The 12,702-nt window shown below is 49.1% G+C and overlaps 1 protein-coding gene across 1 annotated transcript in view; it reads left to right on the top strand.

The window, feature by feature from the left end:
• LOC149360688 (endothelin-converting enzyme 1-like) overlaps positions 1-12,489 on the top strand; it is a 30,791-nt gene extending 18,302 nt beyond the window's left edge. The window contains exons 4-8 of the mRNA XM_089567894.1: positions 120-188; positions 2,698-2,970; positions 4,735-4,850; positions 8,971-9,540; positions 11,298-12,489. Coding sequence (XP_089424020.1) covers positions 120-188; positions 2,698-2,970; positions 4,735-4,850; positions 8,971-9,540; positions 11,298-12,489 — 2,220 coding nt within the window. The remainder of the gene's footprint in view (positions 1-119; positions 189-2,697; positions 2,971-4,734; positions 4,851-8,970; positions 9,541-11,297) is intronic.
• Positions 12,490-12,702: the final 213 nt, after the last annotated feature.

Genomic DNA, 12,702 nt, shown 5'->3' with positions numbered 1-12,702 from the left:
ATATGGGCAAGAGGCAGGCTGGCAAACAAAGAAGGCGGTGAAATAAAATGATTTGCATGCTGTAATGTTCTACCAGTGAGCCGCGCTGTTTTGATTTTTGTGGTGGTCTTGTTGCCCAGAGAGGGACGGCAGACAACGTCCCCCCGTCTTCGTCCCAAGGCAAGGACGACGGTCAGACTGCGAGTAAGGTGAGGGTGTTCGCTGTCTGGCCTGGACGTTCAAGGGTAGAGACCGGATCACTAGGAATCGACGCGCAGCTAATATAACGCATCTTTAACTGCTCCACTTCAACTTCATTTGAGACAAAAATAGAGCCCTTTGTGAAAACGTAGGTACGGCAGTGAATAAGTATACGCACTTTGTGCCGGTACCGCACCAAAAGTGACAGATGGTCACGAGCCACGTGAGTCGTGAGGAAACCAAAATATTTGTCTTGGCGCACGCAAGCTGAAAGGGAGATATGCGAGATAGGCGTCTAAGTGGCCTCCCACTCATCGGATACTGCGCATGTTGACTGCTGGCTCCGGTCCTGCACGAACTAAGTTCGCTCCCGGCTCTCGTGATCTACAAATTGATATTGATCCGCAAGTGTACGCTTTGCGCTTAGGTTAATTGTCGGCGCCTAAAGCTGCACTCGGGTGTCCATTATCCTAACGAATGGAGTAACGAATGGATGATTGTATTCTTGTCAGATCCCGAATTCGTTAATTCGGGTTTTGAATATACGGCTGGATATTCCAATGTTTTCTCCGAAGTCCGGTTTTCGAAGTCAAAAAGGGCACCTGCATAGCTTCGAAGCTTCAGCAGTTTTTCTATTCTAGCTTCGTGCGCTGCTTTTTGCGCGAAGCAGTAGTTAATTAATTGTTCTGGAATGGCATTTTTCAGTCTGATGTCGTTTAGACGAGTGCTACGCACGCCTGTGAAGCGAGATACATCGCAGCACGCACGCACTCACAGCGTCCCAGTGCACCCGTTTGCGTCACTTAAACCGGTAAAGCGCCACAGAACATGCATGACGGCATCCACTTCAGCACCATGACCACCGGCTCATTAAAATCACTATAGTGCAAACCTGGGAGGAATGCCGATAGCCGCTAGCGTTCAATAAAGCAGTAGTCTTACAGAAGACATTGCTTGCTGCTTTCCAATGCGCAACACCATGGAAGCGTGAATTAAAAAAGAAATATTTAGGACGGCGCACGTATCAAGACTGCATTTCTACGTTATCCTCCTTGGTAATACGACAGCAATAAAGCTGTCGCTCCAAATAGCAGCCGATATCCGAGGCAAAATTCTCTAATTGATCGAGACAGGTCACGTGACCTGTCGCAGGTGGCAACCCTGCAGTCCACCGGATTGTGAGGAACCTGTCCACCGTGGCAGGTGCCAATTAAAATAATGATCGGTTGAGAGAGGTCACGTGATCTTGTGACGCTTGTGACGTCATCACAACCTGCCGTCCGGATTGTGAATCTAAAACAAAAACCAGAAAAAAATGTTATATATGCAAATGACAGCACCGTCACAGCATAGCGCATACCCACAGCTCGCAGTCCGACTTTGGCGGCTTATTGACATACTATTGCAAAGAAGCTGACCCAAACGCACGCAAAGGAGGCAACAGAAGCTGCGGCACTTGTGAAATCTAGTGCTAACGGATTCCACCCTTAACGTGGCTTGTGCGTTCCCATTGTTCTTGATGGCCATGCCGGTGCGCTTAATTTTTCCTGTTTTAAGTTCTGCTAAGGAATCGTTTTCATCGCTTTTTATCTCTCCTACGCACTTTCTTCGCTGGTATTACATAACATTAACGCAAGACACCTGGTGAATTCTTGGTGCCTATGCAGTGCGGGGCCCAGCCATTCTTCAAGTCCACTTCCATGTGTTTGTTGCTCTCCCTGAGCTGACAGTTATTACTGATATGTGTACAGATTGAACTGCGTAATATAGGCTATGCACGGTGTCGAAAACTTTCCTTTCTTTCTATATTCAAAGCGAGTTCGCCCACCGGACGTGAAAGTATTCGTTCGAGACGATAAGGCTGCGAAAAGTTCATCGAAAGCTAGAAAGGTAAGCAAATTCACCGTACAGAACACCATTGTGCGAGCATTAGCTAGAATGGATAGCGAGGGTCAAGAGCGTAACGAGCTGCATCTTCAAGGGTTTCACTGCTTTACACAGGTACCTCCGTTTTACATAGGTACGAGTAAGCTACCATAAAAAAAAAAACTTCTGTGCAAGGCCTGTGCGGTCAAGCTGTAGAAAGCAAATGCTGAGAGCAGTCTCCTCGACATGGTGTCAGATTCGCACACTCCTCTTCGGTCAGGATACATGTGAAGCAGCTTACCTTCGGGGCTAATCGGGTATTCTCACTTAAAGAAAGTAGTCTTGCGCTGTCACCACGCGGGTAGGAAATGGTAATGCCTGCAGTAAATTAACGGCATTTACCGCGCAGCCTGACAGAACAACTTGTCCTTCTAGAAGCTATAACGAATTACTGATATCACTAAAGTTTCGCCGCTCCATTACCGCAGACAACACAAAAGCTGTAGTCCTTAGCGGGTGCTGAATGGTAGCTATGAACAGAAGGAGCCATGAAATGGGCATCACTTGTATGACTGACAATACGTTGTTCTCCAGTACACATGCATTTTTTAGCCACCCCTTCCCTTCTCTCTCTCTTCGGTGGAATGGCAGGTGGCGGCCCCTAAGAAGAAGGCCCAGTGCGTGGACGAAGAAGGCCTGCACGAGCTGCTCACCAGCCTGCCCACCATGGCCTCTTCCTCGTCCACGGTGCGCCAGCTGAACCCCGGCCCGCAGCTGACACGCGTGCAGCGCGAACACCTCCTCACTGCGCTCGAAGCCCTGGCCTGCCTGATCTTCGTCGTCATGCTGTGCGTCTTCTTCTTCTACGGCGTCACCAGGACGAAGCCGATATGCCGCACCGACGTGTGCCGCTCCTACGCAAAGGTTCGTGAGGAATCTAAGGCGCCTTCGTGCTTCGGCTCCAACTCGCGGTTTGCGTGCAGATCAGCTGCGCCTGTGAACGTGTCGAGTAGATTGTTTATGGGCGATGGGGCTTGTACTGCTGAACTGCTCACGCTAACCGCATCCGAGCTACCGACATCTCGGCAGTTAGAGATTTATGTACCGGATAGGGTGACTCATATAGCAGGAGCTAATGGTTTCGTCTATTAGTGCTCATCTGGGGATGTGTGGATGTGTGGACATGATGTCGTAACTGGAACCTTAGTCCCTGTATGGAAACTTTCGAATAGCGCAATGGGGCCGCCGTTCTTTTAGAAGACATGGCCTTTAGTGTACAAAGGTTATGGGGCCACCTGCATTGAATCTGAAGAATCTAAATTTCCTATTCCTGCTTTTACTATTCCTCCATCTTCAGCATCTAGGATTGACCCAGTGTGCTAACGTGAAGTGACTGAATGCTTGCGAGGGGAGGGCGTTTGAAAATTATAGCGGATACTAAAGACACAGTTGCAGTTTGGTCGTAGTTGGTTGTAGTTTGTTGCAATAATGGGCAAGAAGGTTCGAGGAGGAAGCCAGCATGAAAATTTGATGTTTCTACCTTCTCAGAAGATACATGCTTTATTTTGGCCAGCGCATTTTTGTCCTGGCTGTTGCGTACATTGCACACGCGAAGGTCCAATGAAAGCGGGCAGCCGAGGAATGTGTTTCATGCAAATGAAAAAAAAGCTCCTAGATTTTTAACTGAGTCTTCTTGCATTTGTCACAGTCCCTTGAGAATTCATTTCGATGCGAACGCAAGTAGATTATTTTATTCGTGTGTCGCCGAAACGTACTTTCAGCGGTGGAGATGGGGTTACCAGATTATGCGCAATAAAGAATTGTTTTGGTGATGCACATGAGACATCTTGTGATAAGGCGCCTTCGGAAGCAGCGCAGCTGTTTGAAGAGGGTAACAAGGTGCGAAGTAGCGTAAAGGAACAGTAACCGCTGCTCTGCTTTCGGAGGCTTCTTTATTTATGCAAATATCGGCTTTCATAGCTGAGCTTGAATAGGGGGAAAAGTGGTTTAAACTTTTGAAGCGTAGCATTACTTGGTGCGACCCACCTCGAGCCTCGTGGACGCGGTTGAGTGTGTGTTATTGCCACCTGCTGCTGTTTTAACCAAAAGGTGCCAACAGCGTGCCTAAATGCTCTTCAGATATTTCAGGATTTCTTGTGGACAACCAGAAAATGAGACTGACCGAAGCTCACCTTGTAATGAGTATAAATGCATTCAGAGAGAAAGAATATGCAAAACAGTCCCTGTAATCAGATTGAGGTACCCGTTCAGGGATTCCCTGTGGCCGACATGATTTTAGATGTTTAACTATAGTGCGCGTCTTAGAGCTCGCGATTTACATTTGGCGTGGCAAATGAGTGAATAAGGATATAACGCATGAATGAATCAACCAATCCATTCATCAATGATTCAATCCAATAATCAATTACTCCATGAATCAAAGCCTGCCTGTCTAAAGGATACCGGGCTCGCGGTATAATAGTGACAATAGTTTACATGTACTCATCACAAAATATATACAATTTTCAACGCAGTATGCCAGACTATATTGTTGTAGCTGCTGTTGTTGTTAGAGGGTACTGAATAAAAGGGGAAAGCACGACTACTATTTCTTTGTACTCACCGCGCCTTTTCTTGGGAACCTTAAAGGTTGGTGTTCCCCTGTAAACACCGAGCATGCTTTTGCAGCTTCTCTTGGAAATGCTGAACGTTTCGGCGAACCCCTGCGAAGATTTCTACAGCCACGTCTGTTCGAGATGGGACGCCCAGCACTTCTACACAATGAAGGAGGGCATATACCAGAAGTACGTTTCAACGTGCACTTCTTGTGGCTGGCTCAACTCCCCGCTTCAAAATAGCATGCTAATAGAGGTGCCATCCATGCACGAATCTGAGTTGGCACGACCGCGACCCGTTCAAGGAAGAGCAGCTTGACTGGCTGCGCCTGTGTTAGTGGCGATATGGTACGTGGTGGTGTTTACCACAAGTGTCATAAAGACAGTGAGTTAGGCTGAGCTCTTGGGATAGGTTAATAATTCGTCAGAGGCTCTGAACTCGCCGTAGCTGTCATGGTAATTGTCTCAGTTATGGTAGCTGCATTCAAAAATTATATGCTCTATTCGTGAAATGAAGGCGGATATTAAAAACTGCCAGTGGTTGAACTTTGTTATTCCAAGTAAGAAGATCAAAATGTCTTGTTAAGCAAGATTACACCTTGTTTTGCGTGATTGACCTGCCTCCGTGGTGTCGCGGAGCGCGACGGAGTACTGGGAGCGAGCGCAGCTGCCGCGCTTGTGTATTGCGCGTCACGTGATCAGGCGAGCGGCAAGATCCGCCGCGGCGGCGAGCTGTGACGAACCACGTGGTATGACGTCACACTGTTCCGCTGGTTTAGAGGTAACGGCGCAACGTTCAGGACCTTCAAAGTTGCGGCTCGGACAGTAATAACTTTGTTCTTAATAAATGCGAGATAATAATCAGCACTGGGGTCCACGTGGACAAAGCAGTTCGCGCGTGCTTACTTTGAGGCGGAAAAAAAATTCTTAAATTTGCTCTCTCATAGTGCAATTGGCAGCCACAAGTGGAAGTTTCTTAGAAGCAGACAGGTATCGTTAGAGGCCTGTTTTTTGTGCTCTGAGCCATTTTTTATGAGCATTCATAAAGTACTTGCCCTGAAAATGTGAGCAGGAGCTTTTCCTTCATTTAATGGCAGCATCCAGTGTACTGCTTTTCAGCACACCAAATGAATGTGTGGCAGCTGGCACCAGTTAAGCCCCCTCCTTTGGCCTGCGAGAGTGCTCGAACGTCATTCGTAAGTTCTGATATTTGTGGTATCACACTACACGTTTGAAAAATAGTATCGAGGGCTCACCCGCGAAACGTTGGGTGCAAGTGGTGCAGGTATGAATTCCTTTTCGATTGAAGTAACGCAACAGTGAGCAATGAACATGGAAGGAATGCGGAATATGAACATGCGGAACATGGAAGCAATAGGATGCGGTTTTTGACTCATTACGGCGTCTTTCCTCTGCTCTTTTTCCTCCGCCTGGAGCGTTTCCTACTTCGTCCTCTCCAAAGCTCATTTGTATAACATGCATAACATGCATGCAATTACCTACGTGGGCAATAAGCAACGTACCCTATGCGCACTCATCTATGAAGTGCACGCTTGTAAAGACGTAGTCGTGTTTTATTTCTGTTAAGGTGAGTTTTAACTGAATTGCTATCAAAGTGAGGTCTTTTTCGTAGATCGAGACGTGGAACCACAAAAATATTCCTTGCGAGCGTATATTGATCCGTGACGGCAAGCCGAAGAACTATACGTGATGACAGATGGCGATGATATTGTTACGAGGAAGACGAAGCTGGCAGTGGTGCCGGACGGAGCACTCGCGCTAGGCCAGCGGCCATTAAATCATCTCTTGTTCATGGTTCACCACGCCTCATTCTTCGGCTGGCCGCCACGTTACATTTGGTGTGAGGTGCTGGGGTTCCTTCATCGCCATCCTGGTCCCGGAGCTTCGGTGTCCTGCGCCTGCCGCGGACGTCGGCCGTGAGTGCCTGGTCCGCGCCGCCCGGCCATGCCCCAGCCCGCCTGACCTGAACCGACCTCGCCGCTCACCCCAGCCTCGTCCCCCGCCCGGACCACAAGACACGACGACTCAAGACCCGACCGACCCGAGACCCGACCGACCCGAGAACCGACCGACCCAAGACCCGCACGTAAAGACACCACCCCCCTGCCCCTGCCGTCCGCTGCGTCCACGGACCTCAGCCGTCTGCTCCTGGCACCCTTCGTGGACCGGGACTCATCCTTCGATCATCTCATCCACTGTGGCGGCCAGCACTTCATCACCTTGCCACTTTTTTTCTGCAATGAACACCATCGCTGAATCACGCATCCCTTTGTCCACGTCTTCCTCAGTTTACGATCGGGACGATCGCTCGGGGGCCCCGGGGTAATGTTACGAGGAAGATGAAGCTGGCAGTGGCGCGGGACGGAGTGCTCGCGCTAGGCCAGCGGCCATTAAATCATCTCTTGTTCATGGTTCACCATGCCTCATTCTTCGGCTGGCCGCCACGTTACAATATGATTTTAATAGCATCGAGCCTAGCACGAGCACTCCTGCCTGCGTCACATTTCGCTTGATCGTCTCCTAGTCCGTCACATGACTCGCGTTCACCGAGCGATCGTCCAGATCGCGAGTTAAAACAATGGCAGTGTCGATGAAACTCAGGACACGGCGATGGGCGTGGCAGAAGGGATGAACAGAGAAGAGAATGTAAACAGCTTGCCTTCCCGATGAGAGGTGTGAGCAGATGATGAGCGGGTGAAGCCAGGCCCGTGAAGACTGTGGAGCAACCGGTATCCGGAAGTCTGCGCCGAGGCCCGTGGACGCACCCAACGGCAGGTCCTTTTTTGCAGCCTTGGAGGCGGCTTTAATGAGAGAAATTGAACCTGAGACCGGTTGCTTCGGAAGGAGGTAACCGTTGAGGATGAAAAGGGGGTGAGATCAGCGAGTGGAGGGGATTAATTCTAGGAATGTGTGAGCTACCGACGAGGTTAGTACGTGACAAGTGTATGGTACAAAATGTTGAGCATACGTGGTAATTCTGGGGTTTGGAGAGATGTCAGAGGATACCAGAGCGTATCCTGCATGCGATAAATTTGTGCCAGCATCCTGAAGTGCTACTATATCAAGGGGTGTCGTTTGAGGCAAAACTCCTGCAGTTCCATTGTAGGGTGCTTAATTAGGGGCCTTCAACTGCGCACATGTAGGCTGGGGGTACACACGCACCAACAAGACAGGAGCGGAACTGCGGAACTGCGCAACACCCTTCAGTTGCTCGGCCTGTCCGTATGTAATGATCTGAGCACACCTACAAGAACCGGCAATAGTGTCACCGCCGACACTAGCCCAGATCATACTTTTAGTGGCAAACTTTCCACACCGGTCTGTACGAACTCAATGAGGCCCTGAACACTGATCATTATATTTATTTCTTTATTCCTACTGTCAGCTTATTCCAAAACAGGAGTTGCGAATGTTGAAAAATATAAAACACAATACAAAGCTACAATGTACAATCAGACATGGGACAATTCAGTGCATAGCATTTACAGAAAAAGCACAACATAACAGAAACTCATCAAAACTGGTTTCCTTTAAACCATTGACAAATGAAAGTCACGAATGTAGCGGAAATAAATAATCAAAATCAAGATGCAATACATCAACAGATCACCACCTCAGAAGGAATACATAGGAGGGATACGAGGAATACGCAAGCAATTTGAAACAATACAGTGCCCCAAGCACGCGAAAACAGCAGACAATAAATTTTAAGGATTAAGACCAAATGACCTGTTATACGGGTCGAAAACATAGTAGTTCAAAACAGTCAGAAAAATTTCGTGAGTGCGTTTTGAAAAGCTTTTCAATCCGAACACTGAACAACCTTTTGTGGGAATTTATTCCATTCGTCAATAGTGCGAACCAAAAAAGAATATTTGAAAGAATATGTTCTAAAATCTAGCCATGTGATATGTTTAGAATTTTTCGTTCTGCTGCCACAAGTATTCAGTGGTTTGACGTATCGGTCTAGATTGGCCTTATAGTCACCACAGAGCAAATATAAATAGAATATGAGCCTTTTAAACTGCATTTTCTGTTTCACAGATGTTAGCCCGGCCCTGTTTGTAAGTTCAGACACTTATCGGGTTCTGGAGTACGAGTTGAAGATAAATCTTAAAGCTTTGCTTTCTATCCCCGCACATCTTGAAATGTTTTCTTAAGTGTAGGGCTCCCAAAAGTGACTAGCGTGACTAGGCAATGACTAGGCACTCGGTGCACTGTACATTGCATTAGAAGATCGGCGATTCGCATTTAACACGCCTGACCATCGCAGTTCATCCCTATGCAGGTTCATCCAACGCGTCTCTGACAGGAACCTCCACACTGCCGTGCCGGCGCAGAACCAGAGTGCGGTGCAAAAGGCCGCGCAGTTCTACCAGTCGTGTTCCCAGATTTACACGACGGGTGGCGAGCGAGAGCTGAGCATTGTGAAACGCTTGCTGGCCGACTTCGGTGTCTTCTGGCCTCGGCTGAGCAACGCCTCCAACCTGCTCCGCATCTGCTTCGCAATGTCCGCTGTCCTAGACTGGGCACCCGTCATCCTCTTCTCGCTGGCACGCCCAGGGCACATCGTGGTGACGCCGGCGCCCTTCTACGCATTCCTGCTCGGGCGGAGGCGAGCCACGGTCGGCAGCGGTACCAATGACGGCCGCGAGTACAAGTCCTACTTCAGGCACATGGTGGACACCTTCAGCCAAACAGGGCCGTCCACCGATGTCCTCTCCTACAACGACTTGCTCGCTATGGAGACTCAAGTAGTGCCGGTGCTGCAACAAGCGTACGCCGCTGCAGACGGCGGGATTATCAAAAACGGGACTTTCGACGACATCCTCAATCTGGCTGGCGAGGCCATCCCCAGGTTGGTCAAATGTTTAGGGGAACAACCATGGTGGAGTAGATTTGCAATTAGGGAGTAATTACTCATTGACATGCACCCAAGCGCAGCCATGCGGCTACAAAGGAAAGCTGTACAGCTTTCTCAGAAACTTCGCAGTGGTGTCGGGTTCGAACCCCGGACCAGGACGAATTTTTCTTTAACTGTGAAATTTCTGAGAAAGCTGGATAGCTTTCCTTTGTAGCCGCATGGGTGCGCTTGGGCGGATGGCAATGAGTAATTACTCCCTTATTGCCATCATCAGATGCGGCGCTTTTTTGCCGAGTTATTTCGGAGCTAAAATTGATCTACTTTCAAGAGCAGTTATGTTTGGCTCGGATTTATAGCCCGCAAACGGTGTGCTACTATGAATGCACCGCCACCCGGGCAGGCTTGTAAACATTTGCATGTTATCACTCATTTGGTTGTTTATGAATGCCCGAGCACTAGAAGGATGTATGCAAGCGAAAATAGCGACCGCCGTCTGCCAGTACCCAGTGGACGGTAGCACTTCAGAACTTATATACTACCCGTACAAACCAGTATACTACCTCGGATCTAAGGAACCTTAGCATGCCATCACGGACAACGGTCTTTCATGTGTTAACATCGCATATAACGAAACTTAACATGAAATCGGGATATAACTAACTTCTATATCATATTCTCGGGTATAATGAACGTACTTGACCGTCACGCTCGTAAGCAACATCTTCTCAATGTGATTATGAAACGAGGCCGCAGATAGAACAACTAAAGTCGTGTTTTGGCGCGAACAATTCTCAGGAGTTGCTCATGCGTCATACGCATAAGCCCTAGCTGCAAGGGTGCAGAAACTACGGTCACATTAACGTGGCAGAGGTGGTCATGCTCAGCGCAGCTTAATGCATGTGTAACTGAATGGAACCAGATATTGTGGCAGTGATTTTCTCTTTTGCTAAGCAGTAATGAAAATTACATAGCGTGTTCGATTTCAGTGTCCTTTGCACATCCCTGTGACTAGAGAGATATAAATTCCGTTCTTACGTTTGTTGGTGAAGTCTTATTTGTTGCAATTGTTCTTTATTTACGTGTTTGAAATGGGCACTTTAAATGAGCACTTTTCAATGAGCGATGGGAGGGAACGTTTTCAAGACGAGCTGTATCATTCTATAGATTTCTTCCCATATTTCCACAGCAGGGAGGTGCCCGGCACCTATCGCCAACACGGGGCTAGGTTATAAAGCGACCGCTAGGACACCTTTTACCAGATCACCAAATATTACCGACTTTACCACCGCTTTTACGCACCGGCCATCCCTCATCATATGGGCCTGCTTTATCACCCTTTTCCCCTTAATCGCTACCGAGGAGCGATAGGATGCCACGCTGCGCCGCTCAGAGCCGTGCCCTCAGGCTCCGCTCATCCAGCGGCCTGACTGGGTTGCCGCGACGCATCAGCTCTTGGCCATCCGTCGCGGTTTACCTGCTGCCTTTTCAGGGGCTCCGACCCTCCCACTCAACTAAAAAAGTCTATTGCTGTCTGTTGGTCACAACAGTATCCTTGCCTGTTATTATTGGTCTTGTTTTGGGAAGCCCTGTACATCACTCCATTAATTGACGCTAAAAAAGTAAGTGGTATTGACGTTGTTAACGCTTATATACTTCTTTCCTTGCCGCTTTCGACTGTTAGCGTAACTATTCTTTGCAACAACCAATGTTGTCGTTCTGAACCATGAAGCTTGACATTCGTCACTGCCCAGGTCCAAATGGAAGGATGAGCTTCGTGAGAACTTCAAATCTGTCAGCCCCAACGACACCACGGCGCTCAGGTTCGTCATTGACAACGTCTTCTTCTTCAGCGAGTTTTTCGCTCTGGTGGCCAACCTGAGTGAGTCCCAGATGGCTTACTATGTGGGCTGGGCCACCGTGCAAGGACTTTCTCTGCTGACCAAACCCGAGGTCATCAACTTCTACTACCCGTCCCGCAGCGAAGCTCTTCAGGGTCACGTGCTGGCTTGTGGGGCACTCTCGCACCACTACATGGGTCTGGCCTTCTACGCAACCTACATCAGAGAAGAATTCTCGGCTCACGAGGTCGCCGACGTGACCGCCCTAGTAAGGCATGTGCGCAAGTTCTTCCGTGAAGAGTTCTCATCGTCGGGGGCTTTAAAGGAGTTCTTCGACAAGAGCCAGCAGTCCCTGGACCAGAACACGCCATTTCCGAGCACCTCAAGTGCTCCGCTAAGCTTCGTCATCGAATCCCAGGAGGAACAGCTGAACGGGCTCTTCAGGCACTTCCCGGACCAGAAGCCAAGTATTTTCGACAACATCCAGAGTGTCGCTGTCGCAAGACGAATGACGCCGGCCGATACACGCGCTGCAAATTTCCGTTGGAACGGCACGGTGCGTTTATATTACCTGACCGAAGAGAAACGCTTCGAGCTTCTGCCCACCGCATTGGAGCCACCCTTCTACAGCGCCGAGGCACCACCGGCAGTCAAGTACGGGGCTCTGGGGTCCGAGATCGGGGACGCCATGGCCGCCCTCGTCTCCATGCGGCTTCGCGATGCTGATGAGAATACGCGGGCCAGGGTCTACACCGAAGCCCTGTGTCAGCGTAGCCCTTCCGTCTTCTCTGCTACGGCGGCTACCCCCAAGAGGCCCGGCTGGCCCCACATTTCGAGGCGAGAACTTGCCGAGAGGGTCATGTCCCTAACCGCGGCGTTCAGGGCCTTTGTCGATGCCACCGACGGCGGCTATCAGTACAGACTCGATGGCTACGAATCGCTGACGGGGAGGAGGATGTTCTTCATCTTCTGGTGCATGGCGCAGTGCGGCGCGTCTGACGGGAAGCACAAGTGCCAAGACCCTCTGAGGCTCTTCCGCCACTTCGCTCGTGAGTTCGGCTGCAAGGTTGGAAACGACATGTCCACAATGACAGAATGTACCTGACAAAGGGACTATAGCTTTTCGTTTTTTTTCTTTTTGCTTTTTTCTGGGGCGTTGAATGTTTAACTTTTATTTTTTAAGCGTTGTCACTGATGATGGTCTTTAATTTTGGCTGCTTCAACACTGTTATGACCTTAATGACGCTTTGCTGTTTTTGACGGTGCTTGCATAAGCCAACTTTTACCTGCAGAAATCTGAGCTGTGGTGGGATGGTGT

Source organism: Amblyomma mixtum, chromosome 2 (genome assembly GCF_055824585.1).
Source record: "Amblyomma mixtum isolate Tamu chromosome 2, ASM5582458v1, whole genome shotgun sequence".
Taxonomy (NCBI): Eukaryota; Metazoa; Arthropoda; class Arachnida; order Ixodida; family Ixodidae; genus Amblyomma; species Amblyomma mixtum.
Note: the sequence above shows the minus strand (reverse complement) of the source record. Positions and strands in the feature narration are given on the sequence as shown.